At 42.0% G+C, this 19263-nt stretch overlaps 1 protein-coding gene across 3 annotated transcripts in view; it reads left to right on the top strand.

Annotated features, from left to right (window-relative positions):
- The first annotated feature begins 13646 nt into the window (after positions 1–13646).
- The window catches only part of inpp4b (inositol polyphosphate-4-phosphatase type II B), a 589015-nt gene continuing 583398 nt past the window's right edge, over positions 13647–19263 (top strand). For all 3 annotated transcript variants that reach the window (XM_033050984.1, XM_033050903.1, XM_033012170.1), the window contains exon 1: positions 13647–13769. In XM_033050984.1, coding sequence (XP_032906875.1) covers positions 13655–13769 — 115 coding nt within the window. In that variant the 5' untranslated portion in view covers positions 13647–13654. The remainder of the gene's footprint in view (positions 13770–19263) is intronic.

Genomic DNA, 19263 nt, shown 5'->3' with positions numbered 1-19263 from the left:
CCTCCATCAGACTACAGTCTGAAGAAAGATTTCGACCTATTATTTTTCTCCAGAGATGTTGCCTGACCAGCTGAGTTACTCCAGCATTTTATGTCTATGGTAGGTCATGATAAGGATGTGCCAGTTGACGGTGGGCCATAGATAGAACAAAGCAGCATCTGGATTAAACGCGGCATTGCACCAACATCCTGACTATGCAGTTTGCTCTCAGCAAAGGATATATGTGCCCATCCCATCAAGACGCTTTGATAGCCATAGATTGATATAATCAATGCAGTTTATTTTCACTCAAATTTTGTAAGTAACAAGTTAACACGTAGGTGAAGAAGATAGAATGAAAGGGCTTGGACACGCTAGAGGCAGGAAACATGTTCCTGATGTTGGGGGAGTCCAGAACCAGGGGCCACAGTTTAAGAATAAGGAGTAAGCCATTTAGAACAGAGACGAGGAAACACTTTTTCTCACAGAGAGTGGTGAGTTTGCGGAATTCTCTGCCTCAGAGGGCGGTGGAGGCCGGTTCTCTGGATGCTTTCAAGAGAGAGCTAGATGGGGCTCTTAAAAATAGCAGAGTCAGGGGAAATGGGGAGAAGGCAGGAACGGGGTACTGATTGGGGATGATCAGCCATGATCACATTGAATGGCGGTGCTGGCTCGAAGGGCCAAATGGCCGACTCCTGCACCTATTATCTATTGTCTACTGTCTATTGAAAGTAGTATTTTGATGTTGTTTACTTCAAGTATAATCTTTGTTTGAGGATGGAAATGAGAGGATGGAATATTGGAGAGGCCACGTTATCATACTTTGCAGATAGACACAAAATGCCGGAGTAACTCAACGGGACAGGCAGCATCTCTGGAGAGAAGAAATGGGTGACGTTTCGGGTCAAGACCCTTCTTCAGACTGATCACACTTTGCATTACACAATCCGCAGTTGAATCTCGTTAATGCAGATTGTGTTGGAAAAAAACCCCTCTCAAGTGCATTAGGCATGGTATAAACAAAAGATATCAAAGAGAAATTTTGCAGAAATTCATTGGCATGTTTAAAAGTCCATGAAGGGCATAAAATGATAGGTATAATGCAGCTGGGCACCGAATATTTTATATTAATTTAGTTTTAGTTTAGTTCAGAGATATAGTTCAGAAACAGGCCCTTCGGCCCACCGAGTTCGTGCCAACCAGCAATCCCTGCACATTAACACTATCCAACACACACACGGGACAATTTACGGTTTTACTAAGCCAATTCGCCTACAAATCTGGAAGTCTTTGGCGTGTGGGATGAAACAGGAAATCCCGGAGAGAATCCATGCAGGTCACAGGGAGAACGTACAGACAAGCACCTGTAGTCGGGATCGAACCCGGGTCTCTGAGCAACTCTACCGCAGCCCCACTGTGCTGCCCAATGAAAGCACCTTTTTTTTTGGTCAGGGATAAAGTGGTGGTATCAGTCTGAAGAAGGGTCTCGACCCGAAACGTCACCCATTCCTTCTCTCCAGAGATGCTGCCTGACCCGCTGAGTTACTCCAGCACTCTGTGTCTACCTGGTGGTATCAAGGAGTCGCTACTGCATGTATCAATGCAGCTGGGGACTGCATCCTCCCTAAACTGACGATCAACCAAGGGGAAATGATCAACCAAAGGGAAATGCAAGAGCCCTGAAAGTAATTGTTACTTTAAAAAAAAAAAGCAAATCTGAAATAAAAACAGGGTGAGGTGGGTGGGGGGGACGAGGGCAGGTATATCTCCACTTTTTTCTTTTTTTCCCCTTTTCCTCTCTTATATCTTTACTCAATCTTTGGCCACACTACTTTGGTAGTCTAGGGGTCCTGTCTTTTCACTTTTTCCTTCTCTTGTTCTTCCTCTCTTCTTTTCCCTCGTTTTCAGGTTAAAAGGTCAAAATTGAAGCTGTACAATAATTGTATAATTTTTCATGCCGAATGTTTTATTCTTGTACAAATGCTTCTAATAAAAATAATTTATGAATAAATAAATAAAAACAGAAAATGCTGGTGAATTCAGCACCTGTGCAGGGAGAAACAGAACGTTTCAAGCTCACCGTTTGACCTGTTTTTACAAAATGTTAAATGGTCAGCTCGACATAGATTACAAGACCTACACCAGACCCAAACCAATTAGGAGCAGACAAGGGCATTCGATCCAATTTGTGATTCCAGCTACAAAGACAGATGTGTACAGCAATTCATTCTTCCCCCGCACAATTAAAGCATGGAATAATCTCCACCCTACCATAGTTACCCAACCAGATACAACTAAATTTAAAGTAGCTCTTTCTTCCCAATAACCCCTTCTGGCTTAAGCCCCCCCTTCACCACCTCCAGTTTAAATTCCATTTGGAATATTTTGGAGGACCAAGAAACCAAGAACCAAGAATGTTTCAGTCAATGGGCCTTCGGCAGAAAAAGGTAATTCTCATTGGAGTTATTGGCCTGATCTGTTATCTCAGTTTCTCTCATTACAGATACTGTCAGTTCTGTTAGTTATCTCTAGATAAATGAGCAATGACATTTCAAGGATAGTTTAATTACTACACTTGAAGTAATGAGTACAGCTGGTACCAGCTGTTCATATAACACAAGCACCAAGTTCTTGAACTTAGGTACACAAAAATGCTGGAGAAACTCAGCGGGTGCAGCACCTGCTGAGTTTCTCCAGCATTTTTGTGTACCTTCGATCTTCCAGCATCTGCAGTTCCTTCTTGAACAACGTCTGAAGAAGGGTTTCGGCCCGAAACGTCGCCTATTTCCTTCGCTCCATAGATGCTGCTGCACCCGCTGAGTTACCCCAGCAATTTTGTGTACCTTCGATATTCCAGCATCTGCAGTTCCCTTTTGAACAAGTTCTTGAACTTAATGACTATATCCAGCAATTATTGTACGAGTATAGTTCTCCAGCAATCCAGTAAGGATTCCTGGAGAACTGATTCTCTCTTGTCTGACTAGCAGACTGACTGCAAAACTGTAATTATTTGTAGTATTCCATCTTACCGACTAAAATAAATAAATAGTAATAATGCTCATGAAATCCCAATCACTATGGAGACAAGAGTGGATATCGTTAATGCATCATCCTCGCAATGTTTTAAGGATAACATTGTTTGCACGGTAGATTGTTTTAATGCCCCTGTCCCACTTAGGAAACCTGAACGGAAACCTCTGGAGACTTTGCGCCCCACCCAAGGTTTCTGTGCGGTTCCCGGAGGTTGCAGGTGGTTGCCAGAGGTTGCAGGTAGTGGAAGCAGGTAGGGAGACTGACAAAAACCTCCGGGAACCTCCGGGAACGGCACGGAAACCTTGGGTGGGGCGCAAAGTCTCCAGAGGTTTCCGTTCAGATTTCCTAAGTGGGACAGGCATAAGAAGGAACTGCAGATGCTGGAAGATCGAAGGTACACAAAAATGCTGGAGAAACTCAGCGGGTGCAGCAGCATCTCTGGAGCGAAGGAGATAGGTAACGTTTCGGGCCGAGTTTTCACGGTAGATTATCAGGTGATTTTGACAGCAATAGGATAGGAGCATTAATAAAAGTAAAAAGAATTGCATGTGAGCACCTGCGGGTGGTGCTACTGAGCCAGTTGAAGTCTGATGTGAATTGTGGTCTTAGTCTGAAGATTTTTCATTTCAATTTTAATCCTAATTGTCAGATCAATATTTTTACAAAGATATAACACACAAAATTGATGGGATACCTAAATGTCAATAATGAACCATCTTTTGTGACAAATCAGTTGGTGTAGATGTGTAATTTACAATAATACCTGCTTATAATCTAAATTATATGACGTTTATTTTATAATGAAGAAGAATTACATTGATTCCGATTGCTTGCAATAAAACAGAGTGAAGAAAATGTTTCCGGTTGTAACATAATGAGCGTGCACACATTTTGTAGCTGAGAATAGCATGACTTTGCTATTAGATATTTAAGGAAGAACTCCAGTTCCTGCTGGAAAAATCGAAGGTAGACAAAAATGCTGGAGAAACTCAGCGGGTGATGCAGCATCTATGGAGCAAAGGAATAGGTGACGTTTCGGGTCGAGACCCTTCTAGGAGAACTTCTTCAAAGTAGACATACCTTGAGGAGATTTTGCAGTGGAGTAGACTAATGCCCCTGTCCCACTTAGGAAACCTGAACGGAAACGTCTGGAGACTTTGCGCCCCACCCAAGGTTTCCGTGCGGTTCCCGGATGTTTTTGTCAGTCTCCCTTCCTGCTTCCACCACCTGCAACCTCCGGCAACCGCCTGCAACCTCCGGGAACCACACGGAAAGACAAAAATGCTGGAAGAATTTCTGCAGAGACAGCTCCCTCCGTAACTCCTTGGTCAATTCGTCCCTTCCCACCCAAACCACCCCCTCCCTGGTACTTTCCCTTGCAACCGCAAGAAATGCTGCACTTGTCGCTTTACCTCCCCCATCCAAGGACCCAAGCAGTCTTTCCAGATGAGGCAGAGGTTCACCTGCATCTCCTCCAACCTCATCTATTGCATCTGCTGCTCTAGATGTCAGCTGCTCTACATCGGTGAGACCAAGCGCAGGCTTGGCGATCGTTTCGCCCAACACCTCCGCTCAGTTCGCATTAACCAACCTGATCTCCCAGTGGCTCAGCACTTCAACTCCCCCTCCCATTCCGAATCCAACCTTTCTGTCCTGGGCCTCCTACATAAAGAGTGAGTCCCACTGCAAATTGGAGGAGCAGCACCTCATATTTCGCTTGGGCAGTTTACACCCCAGCGGTATGAACATTAACTTCTCCAATTTCAGGTTGTCCTTGCTTTCTCCCTCCTTCCCCTTCCCTTCCCAGCTCTCCCACAGCCCACTGTCTCTGCCTCTTCCTTTCTTTTTCCAGCCCCCCCCCCCCAAACATCAGTCTGAAGAAGGGTCTCGACCCGAAACGTCGCCTATTCCAAATGCATACCGAAAATCAGTGCAAATATTTACGTTTAAATTCTCCCCAGTAATACAAGCTTGAATTAAAGCAATTCATTCAGCTTGCTGTGTTGAATAAGGTGACTCAATGGCAGCTGCTTCTACGGTTTCCACTTCCTGATTAACAATTGCATACCCCGACAATCTCTCACCCCACGGTCCAATAGATGCACTCCCGTCCACATATATAATGTGATGTCAGAGTCCTCTATAGGTGTGTCCCTTAAGTCCTCTCTTACAGATGTCCTCTCATCCACAGCCTGTAATTTTCCACAGACAGAGGTTAAGCAAATCTTACAAATGCAGGGATCCTCCATTTTATAATGTCTTCATCTTTGGTCAATATTAACAACTGGACCGATGGCTTCCCAGTAAGTCATGGTGAGGAACTGCATGATGATAAGTTAATTCGATGTCAAGAGCTTGAGTGGCTCCTGTTAGAGATGACCATTGCCTAGCACTTGTGTGGGAGATGACCATTGCCTCGTATTTGTGTGGCATGAATATTCCTTGCCATCTACCAACCCATGCCTAAATGTTGGCTAGATCTTGCTGAATGCAGATGTGAACCCTGTCGTTTTCCGAGGAGTTGTATACATTTTGTAGCTTTTTGTTTTCAGGGAGACCACCGGATACAATTTGTACTGTTAGTCTATGGACCTTGAGGTCTACTCAACCGGACATTAGAACTCTTATTAATGAAATTATTTGATTTTGTTGATATTGGACTATTTATGAGATTATAACAATTTTTTTTTAGAAACTTTGAAGCAGATCATAAGACTTGCATTTTAATTTAAAATCTGTGCAATTTAAGCAAAGCTGGTGAAGCAGAACTGTAGGCTCTGCTAATATATTAGTTACCTGTGTTCTTATTTAGACTGCATCCTTATCACCATGGTTACTGGTGCTGTGGACTACCTTTCAATAAACAAACCCTACACTAGCCCTGTTTGTAATTCTTCACTACACACAGTTTTTCTGAGTATAATGTGGCTAAGGACTGTGCTAAAATGTGTGAACATATTTGATGTCCTATGTATCATCTTGACAAATACGTGACTGTAAATTGCACCACTATGCTCGACTTTCTCTGTTTTCTGTGTGCATGTGTAAATTTACAAAAGACATGTCATTGGTGTCTGATGCTTTTATTTTCTGCCAGTCTGCTCTGTATTTTTATCATGCAGCTTATTATGCATTATGCAGTTTTAAAATTAATTCTGCCCAATGCAGCATCTTCATATTTTTCTGCAAAATAATTGTTTCGTTTCATAGTTATGGCTAAAGTGGGATGCTGAAATTACGATAACAGTTTGTGGAAAGATAACCTTGTCATTTTTAGGCTTTTATTGGTATTCTTTTTGATTTTACTATACTTCAGCTTACATTGGGTCTGTCTACGATATCATGTCATTCTATCATATAACCATATAACCATATAACAATTACAGCACGGAAACAGGCCATCTCGACCCTTCTAGTCCGTGCCGAACACGTATTCTCCCCTAGTCATGCAGCATAGAAACTGTCCCTCCAGTCCAACATACCCATACTGACCATCAAGAACTCATATATACTAATCCTATATATTAGCAGTTTGTCATGTTCTTCTAACCTTTTAATGCACCACTACTGATACAGTGGAAGAATAATTTTAAGAAGGGGGTGGTGGTGGGGGGTGGGGAGGGGGTTAGTTGATGCCAATGTGGATAGAAATTGGAGAAAATGGATGAATGTATGAATAGTGTAAATGAGTGCAGTGGGAGAAGTGCCAGTTCCCATACTTGTTCAAGAAGGAACTGCAGATGCTGGAAAATCGAAGGTAGACAAAATTGCTGGAGAAACTCAGCGGGTGCGGCAGCATCTATGGAGCGAGGGCCATAGGCAACGTTTCGGGTCTGAAGAAGGGTTTCGGCCCGAAACGTTGCCTATTTCCTTCGCTCCATAGATGCTGCCGCACCCGCTGAGTTTCTCCAGCAATTTTGTCTACCTTCCAGTTTCCATACTGTCTCTATCGCTATGACTCTATGGAAATGTATGCCCAGAACAGCCCACAGTATTTCTGTGTTTAAGAAGGAACTGCAGATTCTGGAAAATCAGAGGTGCTGCACCCGCTGAGTTTCTCCAGCATTTTTGTGTACCCACAGTACTTGTGATTGGTTTAACCAGGGTCTCGTATAGCTATTGCATAAGTTCTGTACGATCTGTTTTGTATTTAGCCCTAGAGATACAATAGCTAGCATTTATGAATCTTTAAAAAAATGTAGTACTTACAATAACCCTTAATATAAACTGTGCGCATGGAGTCCTAATCTCTTTTGAATATCCGTTTTTAAATTTTAATCCCTTGGGAGGTTCTCGTTTGTTTAGATTCAAAGTGCACATTAGCAAACTTAGAAATCCATTTGTCAGTTTTCCCCATTCACTTTAATATTTGTTGTTTATTTGTTCCAAATGCAATATTTATAGCATTACCAATCTTTGCATTTATGATAAACTTGGATAGGTGATTTTCCATCGCATCATCTAAGTCATTAAAAATTGCCATGGATGGCTATAGACCAAGCCCAGATTTTTGCAGACTATTATTTGTTAAATCCTGACCATTGACATACTTTCCCATAATTCCTAGTTATTTCTTTAGTTCATTTATATAAGCATCACTGTTGGTGGCCAACCTCCCAATAGAGACTTACAAATTATCTTTTGGCAGTCCACATAATTAACATCCATAGAAATAACCCTCATTAAGTGAATCATGGTTTATTATTCCCGTACTAACTTTTCGGCAGAAACTGTCCCTGTGTGTTCAGCCATTCTATTCCACGTAAACTCTAATTTCCCCATATAGGATGTAAGATTTCCCTTTCATTTTGTTCAATGATAGGGTGACATGCAATCTGCCTACCTAAGGGAACATTTCCTAAATCAAGAGTGTTTTGGAAGAATAGTTTTGTAATGTTCTCATCTACTTGGTTTCAACCCAAGGGCTTTACGCCATCAACCTCTGGGAAACTCTTAATTATATTCATTTTGCTTTCATTTCTGTTATGCCTACAGAAACATAGAGATAGAAACATAGACAATAGGTGCAGGAGGAGGCCATTCGGCCCTTTGAGCCAGCACCGCCATTCATTGTGATCATGGCTGATCGTCCCCTATCAATAACCCGTGCCTGCCTTCTCCCCATATCCCTTGACTCCACTAGCCCCTAGAGCTCTATCTAACTCTCTCTTAAATCCATCCAGTGACTTGGCCTCCACTGCCCTCTGTGGCAGGGAATTCCATAAATTCACAACTCTCTGGGTGAAAACGTTTTTTCTCACCTCAGTCTTAAATAACTTCCATTTTATTTTAAGACTGTGGCCCCTGGTTGTGGACTCGCCCAACATTGGGACAATTTTTCCTGCATCTAGCTTGCCTATGTTGACACTGGTTCATCTTTACTCCTAGTTCATCATTACTTTGTATGGGACGACCAATTTATTCTACTTTTCCTTTGCTCTAAATAAATTCAAAATAAATTTCAAAATACATTTTCATTTCTATTTGCAGTATTATCAATAGTTTTCACATTGGTTCTTCCCACTATCTTTTTATTCTAACAAAATTATAAAATTAATTCAATTAGTGTTAGGGATTACTTGAACGTTCCTTCTCATAATCCCTTTTTATTGTTCTTATTATCTGTTTGATCATGTTTTATATTTTTCTTTGTATATTTCCCACTTTCTAGGATTTGAATTACATTTTGGACTTTCTTTTATGTTACACCCTAACCTTAACAATCTATGGCTTGTTGGGGGCATGTAGAACTCTGGCTTCTTAAGAGTTTTTGAATTTATGCCACCAATCATAATCTGTCCAAGTTATTGTGAATATTCACAATCATGTCACACTGAAGCCAGCATTAATTAAATCTAGAAAACCTAAAAGCTCTTTTATGTTTCTCTCTTGTGGATGCTGTTGATAATACATTGTAATCACTATTAAATAAATAATAATACTATTAATGGCTAAGGTGACCGGTTCCCATGTTTGCCTGGAACAAATTGTTGCAATTTGTGGAACTAACCAGAGCAGAAAATAACTTGCTTAGATATTCAATTGTTCAATGAGTTTTTTTAATCAGCGTTCTGATGAAGATCATTTATTTTGTGTGAAGGGTAACAGTAGCTAATAATGTTACTTCAGAAGCTTGACTAGGTGCTTATAAAGGTAGACACAAAATGCCGGAGTAACTCAGCGGGACAGGCAGCATCTCTGGAGAGAAGGAATGGGTGACGTTTTGAGTCGAGACCCTTCTTCAAACTAAAGGCCTGTCCCACTTGCGTGTCCTTGGCACGCGTTGAGGCGCACGGGCATCATATGTGGAGGGGTATGTAGTTGTGCGTGACATCGCGCGGGGCTCCGAAATTTTTGTAGTGAACGGAATCTTCTCGCGCCAACGGCCTGTCGCGGAACTGACGGCCAAAGTGGGACAGGCCCAAGACCCTGGCGCGACGCAACGTCTCACCTTCAACAGCAGAAGCAGGCAAACGATCGCGGGACTCGGCCTGGGGCTCACGGCCGTTGCGGTCCGGATCCGCCCCCACTTCTATTCCCAGAGTGGGGCCAAGAAATTTGAAGATAGACACAAAATGCTGGAGTAACTCAGCGGGATCGACAGCATTTCTGGAGAGAAGGAATGGGTGATGTTTCGGGTCAAGACCCTTCTTTTAAGACTGAAGAAGAGTCTCGACACGAAACGTCGCCTATTCCTTCTCTCCAGCGATGCTGCCGGTCCTGCTGAGTTACTCCAGCTTTGTGTCCATCTTCAAATGACGTCACGCGCTCCAGACGGCTGTGCGTACGCATGAAATCGCGCCCGACCTTCGCGGGACTGTCGCAGCTCAACGCGACCACGAGGTCGTGTAATTTGCGTGCCAAGGACACGTAAGTGGGACAGGCCCTTAAAGATGCTTATAAACTTAGAATGTTGAAGATACTTACAGTAGGTGCTTAAAAACATGAGCCACTCCTGTGCTCCATGTGTACAGTGTCAGCCATACAAGATGCATTATTATTCCCAAGTAATAATGGAACAATATGGCGAGCATCGTCGGTTACTCCCGGAAAGCAGGATTTTGTTCACATTGCTGCGTTGGTACTTTTACAAAGGAAGTCCCATATTTACCCTGGATCTGTCACACTTCACGGCATCCTCTTCCCAACTATCCACCCCTCTGACCTTGCTCTTCGTCATTGAAGGAGCCATGCCCTGGATCTTCAGATCCTTTCAGATCTCAGCTCTTCCTCCCACCTCTAACTATAGTCTCCAATCAGACTTACAGGTAGAGGAATTGCAAATTATTAGAAAATAATTCTTAGAAAGAACAGAAATATGTTCTGTTCTTTCCAAGAACAGGATTGTGGGATGGATGGTACTCCGAAAGAATTGAACAGTTTTGGTGGGCCAAATAGCAGCTTCCTATGGTATTTCCTTTTCATTCCAAATTATTTTTTGACATTTTAAATGGTAAATTTGGAGACTGGATTGCTTTTGAAAGTCAGATGGCATTCTAATAGATTGACAGAATGCAAAATCTCATAGAACTTGATCATTGGAAGATACTTTCTTCCAATGTAGTTTCATAAGTCCATTGAAGTAGTTATAGTCTGTTAAGCACCAGGTATTAAAATAGCGTTAGTGAATACTGATGAAAGTGAAACATTGTTTGTTGCTAAGATACTGTTTAAAATATTTGGATTGTGGAATTTGAGCTTAGAATTTGGAATTTAGGATATTCTGAGCTGGTAGATGCCTACGAAAATAGAATTGTTAAGGGCCTGTCCCACGAGCATGCGACTCCATGCGGCAAGCGCAACCTAAAGGGCCGGTCCCACCAGCATGCGCTTGCATGCGGCAAGCGTGACCTAACTTGGTCGCTTGAGCCGTACCACCTCGCGGGGCCGGTCCCACTTCGATCACCGGAGCCGTATGGAGTTGTGTGGAGCTGGTCCCGACATCGCGCGAGGCTCCGAAAAACTGACCGGGTTCAAAAATTCCGCGTGGCAACGACCTGCCGGCCCGCAGCCGCCTCGACGCCGTACGCACCGCCTCGTCGCCGTACGCCCGTCGGACTTCGCTCAAACTTCACGTCACTCACTCGACCTCCGTGCGTACGCCGTCGAGGCAGCTGCGGGCTTTAAGTCGCACTTGCCGCATGGAGTCGCATGCTCGTGGGACAGGCCCTTAATGCTTCTGAACCTGTTTGACTCCACCTATTATAATAAGTTGTGTCTTAAGTATTTGTTCTACAAGCATTTCTTTGATAATATTCCTGTGACCAAACCAGACCTGACTACCGGCAAGTTAAGTTTACTTGGTGTTATGATTTAGGCAGATTGCTTCTGAACATCAAATTTAGGTTATGCTGTTAAGTTATCGTTTCAAAGCCTATTGTTAAGAAAGCCGGTTTAATTGCACTGAAAGTAATGAAAAAGATTTTGAAAGACTGCAAAATGTTAGCTGTTTCTTCTTGCAATCATTCATTGCCACTTGCATTAATGTGAATTAGGCTAGATTTACATTCCTTTGATAGGGTTTATACTATGAAACATCAATCATGGAGGTTTTAACAACAGTACCGGGTACATTTTCTTTTTGTGCGTCTGGAATTGAGCATTAGGATTGATTAAACCCCTTGAGACTGATGGGATTTATCCAAGGTTATTGAGAAAGGCAAAAGAGTTGATGGCTGGGACCTTCATGAAGAACTTTGTATCCTCTCTAGCTGGACTGGAGAGTAGCTACTATTGTTCCTTTGATTGAAGCAGCAACAATCCAGAAATTATACACTGGTGGACCTTGCATCAGTAGTGGGGAAGCTAAAAGGAAGGTGATGGCTCAGTGGCGTAGAGCCTTACATCGACAGAGACCCGGGTTCGATCCTGACTACGGATGCTTGTCTGCGCGGAGTTTGTACATTCTTCTCGTGACCTGCGCGAGTTTTCTCTGAGATCTTCGGCTTCTTCCCACACGGCAAAGACTTCCAGGTTTGTAAGTTGATTGGCTTGGAGTAAATGTAAATTTGTCCCTAGAGTGTGTGGTATAGTGTTAATGTGTGGTGAATGCCGGTCAGTGTAGACTCAGTGGGCCAAAGGGCCTGTATCTCTAAAGTAAAATCTATCTAAACAACTGTGAGATTATAAAATGCCTATCTCCTTCCAAAATACACAGCTCTTCCTTCACCACTGCAAAATGCCCTTTTCTCTACAAGGCTCTACAAGAGGACTACTGCAGTTGGAAAATGAGAGCTAGCACCACTTGTAAAAATTTGCCTTATGTTGCATACACCAAAATGTGCAATGTTGTTATCAATGAATATTAAACTCTGCCTTTGAAACTCTACATGCCCATCGCTTAAGAGAGGACATATTTCTACTCTGCATTTATAAGCACATTTGAAGTGAGATTTGAATGTGACCTTGTCAGGATTATTCTCATTTCAAAATTGTATATATATATTTTAAAACACAGGTTGGTAGCAATAACTAGTTGAACTACTTGTGTCTACTTGTTACATAATTTGGAATTGTATTAACTCTTTAATGATGGTAGTATTCAAAATACTTACATTTGAGAGAGATATGTTTAATTACATTGTGGTCAACCACTACAGGATTAGATACACGAGGAATAGCCGGCTGCACGCATTAATCTCTAGTCTGCCTTGGTTAGCAATAAGGAGTGATGCAATTAGCCTTAATAATCTCAGGCAGTTGCCATTCTGCTCCTGAGTGTTATTAGATGGACATTTTATGGGTTATAATGTGAGAGTCAGCATTGGCCTCTCCCACCAATAGTTTGATGGCCATCTGGCATTAAGCTCTGGGTGACATGTTAAGGGCCTGTCTCACGAGCATGTGACTCCATGCGGCAAGCGCGACCTAACATGGTCGCTTGAGAAGTACGGCCTCGCGGGGCCGGTCCCACTTCGATCGCCGGAGCCGTATGGAGTTGTGTGGAGCTGGTCCCGACATCGCGCGGGGCTCCGAAAAACTGACCGTGTTCAACGGTCATGCGCAGCATCTTGACGCCGTACGTCACGCGCGAACTTCCCGCGGACTTTGCTCGAACTTCACGTCACTCACTCGACCTCCGCGCGGCCAACGCTTCCGGGTTGGTTGCGCTCGCCGCATGCAGGCGCATGCTGGTGGGACCGGCCCTGTACGGGGATCACTCGACCTCCGCGTGGCCCACTGCTTCCGATTTGGTCGCGCTTGCCGCATGCAGGTCGCATGCTCGTGGGACAGGCCCTTAAGCAAGAAAGCTGATATCATGTTTAAAATGTACCTCAGCATTAGCTAGCGTGAGAAGTGATGAAATTCCAGAATGAAATAGGTAAATGTATTGCAAATTACATTTACCTGGATATATTTGAAAATCCTGAATTTTTGCTCTATTTTTCTGTATATTTTTCAATGCACAGTGTTTGGGGATCTTTCACAGTTTCTGTAACTCAGACTGCCATAGTGTCAATTAAATAAATCATTTTCAAGAAAAGGCTAAAGATGACTTTAATTTTTCTAGAGTGAGAATATTTTCATTGGGGAATTATTTTGATTTATTCATTTATTTTGTATGTATTCATTGATACGGATCTTGCTTTGTTGACTGTTACATTAAGTCTATCTTCTTCCATTTCAATAGTGATGAAATGAAATGAAATTCAACTCGGCTGAACTGTCCTCGTTCGCACAAAGTACTTCCTTCTATTTTGAAAAGGAAGGCGTTTTGAAAACTAGGAAATCGACGACTAAATGGAGAAGACATCAAGGTTAAGTTCAAATTATTTTGTCATCTTTAAGTTGATGAAATTATTACCCATAATTTCAGCAGAAAACGTGAATTTTCCTTGTGGAAGTGTTTCGCAGTACCTCTGTCTTTGATTAGAATGATGTCGGGGGGTAGAATTCATGACAATGTCTTCTTGATTGCTCAGACAATTTAAAATATTATCACAAGCTCTATCATGTAACAAATAAACTATCTTTGCAATTTTAATTTAATATTTGCTAACATATCACATGTGCTGATATATGGGATATGGGGAGAAAGCAGGAACGGGGTACTGATTGTGGATGATCAGCCATGATCACATTGAATGGCGGTGCTGGCTCGAAGAACCAAATGGCCTACACCTGCACCTATTGTCTATGTTTCTAACTGTTTACATTGGTTCACAATTGCTGGCACAATTAGCTTCACATCGATGGGAAATTGTACAACATTATTTCAGAATCGAAATCAGTATTTAACTTTCTAAATTACAGACTAATAGAATGGGGTTCTTGATTTGGTCCTTGCATCAGTCTTGTTGTCTATTCATGATGTAACTGGTAGACAATAATATAGTATCAGTGAAGATATGAAATGTTCCTTTACCCACAAATAATTTATCATACTGTTAAACCTGCAATATTTTTCACAAATAAGTAAAGCAGTTTAAGCTTTAATTTTGAAAAGCAAAGATTGCTGGATACTGGAAGTCTGAAATGAAAACCGAACATATTCTGCAGGTCAAGCAGCTTCCATGGAGAGAAAAAAACATTTTCTCAATTATTAAATCCTTCCGCTGGAATTGACCACCCCCTTTGTATTCGTGAGCAAGATGTGGGAAATATTCAGTTGAGATGCAGTGGAATAGACCTGTGACTATGGAATCAATTCTGGGGAAAGATCTCCTCTCCAGGGCAACTTGAGCGCCCTGGAGAGGAAAAGACTACAAAAAGTAGTAAACACTGCCCAGTCCATCATCGGCTCTGACCTTCCTTCCATCGAGGGGATTTATCACAGTCGCTGCCTCAAAAAGGCTGGCAGTATCATCAAGGACCCACACCATCCTGGCCGCGCACTCATCTCCCTGCTACCTTCAGGTAGAAGGTACAGGAGCCTGAAGACTGCAACGAGCAGGTTCAGGAATAGCTACTTCCCCACAGCCATCAGGCTATTAAACCTGGCTCGGACAAAACTCTGAACATTAATAGTCCATTATCTGTTATTTGCTCTTTATCAGTTTATTTATTCATGTGTGTATATATTTATATAATGGTATATGGACACACTGATCTTGACTCGTGCATGGTCAAACTCGTGCATGGTCAAACTCCAACATGGTCCAAAGCTCCGACATGGTCGAAAGTTATGCCAACCCTCCCTTGCTTCTTCAACTAAACTAAAAACTAACTAGCTTCTGCGCAAGAATCCCAGCCTCAAACATGCCCCCAACTACGTAATAAATCCCACCCAGATAATTACAGGCAGACAAAATTTGAAGGCAAATAGCCATAATTTATAACATACTGAGTTAAGCCAAATGGCCACTACAAAGATTTTCAAATGAATAAATTCCTTGTATGTAATTTACCAATTAAACTTTTTGTATAATGGTTCATACTTAAATTTGCTCTTTATCAGTTTATTTATTCATGTGTGTATATATTTATATAATGGTATATGGACACACTGATCTTGGTTCTTGGTTTCTTGGTCGTCCAAAATATTCCAAATGGAATTTAAACTGGAGGTGGTGAAGGGAGGGCTTACTATGTTTTGTTGTGCTGAAGCAAAGCAAGAATTTCATTGTCCTATCAGGAACACATGACAATCAACTATCTTGAATCTTAATTTTCAGAACATCTTGTTTTTGTAGTATAATGCGCAGTTCTGGTTGCCCCTTTGCAGGGAGGATATGGAAGCTTTGGAGAGGATGTAGAGGAGGTTTACCAGAATGATGCCTGTAGGAGGGGGTACAAGCTACAGGGAGAGGTTGGATAGACTTGTTTTTCTTGGAACATCAGAGGTTAAAGGGAGACGCAATGGAAGTATATAAAATTATGAGAGGCATTGATAGGGTAGACAGTCAGAACCTTTTTTTCCCAGGATGGAAATATCAAATACTCTCTTGAATAAGGTGAGAGAAGCAACATTTAAAGGAGATGTGTAGGGCAAGGGTTTTTTTTTTGTTTTTTTTTGTGTGTGTTTTTTTTTGCACTAGTCAGTGGTGAGGATCTGAAATGCTCTACCAGGGGTGGTGGTGGCAGCACATACAATAGCAGTAATTAGAAGACTTTTGGATAGGCCCATGGAGGTGCAAGGGATTGGTGGAATATGGATTATGTGCAGGCAGATAAGAGTTGGTCTTGGCACAATCATTGTGGCAAACATGATGCCATTGTGACTGCGAACCAGGGTTAGAAACATAGAAACATAGAAAATAGGTGCAGGAGTAGGCCATTCGGCCCTTCGAGCCTGCACCGCCATTCAATATGATCATGGCTGATCATCCAACTCAGTATCCTGTACCTGCCTTCTCTCCATACCCCCTGATCCCTTTAGCCACAAGGGCCACATCTAACTCCCTCTTAAATATAGCCAATGAACTGGCCTCAACTACCTTCTGTGGCAGAGAGTTCCAGAGATTCATCACTCTCTCTGTGAAAAATGTTTTTCTCATCTCGGTCCTAAAGGATTTCCCCTTTATTCTTAAACTGTGACCCCTTGTCCTGGACTTCCCCAACATCGGGAACAATCTTCCTGCATCTAGCCTGTCCAACCCCTTAAGAATTTTGTATGTTTCTATACGTTCCCCCCTCAATCTCCTAAATTCTAGCGAGTACAAGCCGAGTCTATCCAGTCTTTCTTCATAAGAATGTCCTGACATCCCAGGAATCAGTCTGGTGAACCTTCTCTGTACTCCCTCTATGTCTTTCCTCGGATTTGGAGACCAAAACTGTACACAACACTCCAGGTGTGGCCTCACCAAGGCCCTGTACAACTGCAGTTGTACAGGGCCTGCTCCCTGCTCCTATACTCAAATCCTTTTGCTATAAGGTGTCACCCTTGGGCAGTCAAGGGTGACAATGAACAAACAGGGCTACATCGAGGGTACAACAACCTGTGGCTGTGGCACACAGACCCAGACAATGCAACACCGACTGCAATGCCCATTGCTAGATAATCCATGTACTACTGCAGACCTTGCACTTAACACTCCAATAGTGCAACAATATGTACAGCAGTGGTGAGCCATGATCAGATTGAATGGTGGTGCTGGCTCGAAGGGCCAAATGGCCTGCTCCTGTACCTATTGTCTATTGTCTATTATCTATTGAGCCACTATATAGCATCAGGACACGAAAGAAGAAGATTGTGGGCTGAAGGGCCTGTTCCAATGATGTACTATTTTATGTGTTGTGTTTATCATTTTTATTGGAGAAGATGTATGAAATATGTGGATGCAGAGATAAAAGATACTAATTTAAAGTCAAATGGTAAAATATAACATAAATCAGACTTTGTGTCAAGAATGTCCCCCATCAAAAGCAGCAGATGCAATATAAATACATCTCATTCAAAAGAGAACTGAATAAAATGTGTCTAGGGAAATGGAATAGGAATTCAATGTGTACTTGGAAGAATAACATTTAGTGTGATCCAAGTATCATTGGAAACATCAGAGATGTTTAGTGATCCATTGTGAAGAATGTAAATAACAACATTTCTGGAGCTTTTTTTGGGTGCGTTAGGAAACATTTTTGGAACTTTTCCCATTGGCAGATTAAATAGATTTATTTTGAATCCATAAAAGGTTGGAATCTGTGTGATTTTCAAAGGGTATAGGATTGATTGCTTGCTGAAATATTCACTTGTTACTCAAGAAGCAGAAACAGCATGAATGCTGGAAATCTGTATTAAAAACAAGATAAAAGTAATAATAATAATAATGGATGGGATTTATATAGCGCCTTTCTAGAATACTCAAGGCGCTTTATATCGCATTATTCATTCACTCCTCAGTCACACTCGGTGGTGGTAAGCTACTTCTGTAGCCACAGCTGCCCTGGGGCAGACTGACGGAAGCGTGGCTGCTAATCTGCGCCTACGGCCCCTCCGACCACCACCAATCACTCACACACATTCACACACATGCAAAGGTAGGTGAAGTGTCTTGCCCAAGGACACAACGACAGTATGCACTCCAAGCGGGATTCGAACCGGCTACCTTCCGGTCGCCAACCGAACACTTAGCCCATTGTGCCATCTGTCGTCCCACAAAGTACTCAGCAGTCAATCATCATGTCAATAAATAAATGAAATTAACTTGTGAAAGTATGCAAACAAATGTGTTTTATGTTGCAGAGAGGGGAAGGTGCAGGGAGAATGTTTGCGATAAAGTAGTGAGAAAAGATTTCCGGGTGACACCATAGTTTTCAGTGCTCTATGTTAAATTTTTAGTGTGTTTTTGTGTGTTCTTTTTTCATTGTACCGCTGCTGGCAAATTCATTTCACTCGCACATTATGGGCAAGTGATGAATAAAACTGATTGTATTGTATTGATTGTCTATAAGAAGAGGAGCTGAATGCTAGTTAATCATAAGAGATCGATTGCAAGTATAAAGAGGAGCATGAATGAAAGGAATTACTGGGAAAAAGCATGCTGGAAATGTGGCATGCAATATGTAGTGTGTAAGAAGGAACTGCAGATGCTGGTTTAAACTGAAGACAGACACAAAAAACTGGAGTAACTCAGCGGGGCAGGCAGAATCTCTGGAGACCAGTCTCGACCCGAAATGTCACCCATTCCTTCTCTCCAGAGATGCTGCCTGTCCCACTGAGTTACTCCAGCTTTTTGTGTCTATGTCGTAGGTAGTGCTTGCCAGAGTTCTGACCGGATGAGGTAGCATCCATGGAGAGAGGAAAAAGATTGAGCTAACATAGCAGCTGAATGTGCTTGCATTGGAACTGGTTGGTCATCTGAAAGGCTTGTTGTCTAAAATTATTGAATGCTATATGTCAGATAGGCCACCTTAGTCTTTTTAGCTTTCCGCAATTGCTGGTGTGTGTAAATGAATAGTTGACTCAACATTTAACAAGATGACTAATCATGTAAGCTTGGAACTCCACTGACATCATGTTGATGATTACTGTATCCCACTGAAATATTCATATATAACAAATGCAAGTTCTTGGTTGGAACCAAACTATGTATTTTTTTAAATTGTAGAAAGAAGCAGAGTAATTTGCAGATAAATCACATTCAATGTTTCCCCAGATGATTGATATGTAAATTAGCTTAATTGTAGCATCATCTTCTAATTATTTTATTTAGTGTAGTGCATCATGAGTTTTTCTTTCTTTTGTCAGTTTCATTAATGTTGTAGGATTAATTTAAAAATGTAACTTTTCTTTGAAGCCCCATTATTTTGTCTTTAATAATTTGTCTTTCTTATTTAGAACCATTATGGTCCTGCTTGCCTGTCAGTTTAGTC

The sequence above is a fragment of the Amblyraja radiata genome, chromosome 1 (assembly GCF_010909765.2).
Source record: "Amblyraja radiata isolate CabotCenter1 chromosome 1, sAmbRad1.1.pri, whole genome shotgun sequence".
Classification (NCBI taxonomy): domain Eukaryota; kingdom Metazoa; phylum Chordata; class Chondrichthyes; order Rajiformes; family Rajidae; genus Amblyraja; species Amblyraja radiata.
This window is presented reverse-complemented; position numbering and strand designations above follow the sequence as displayed.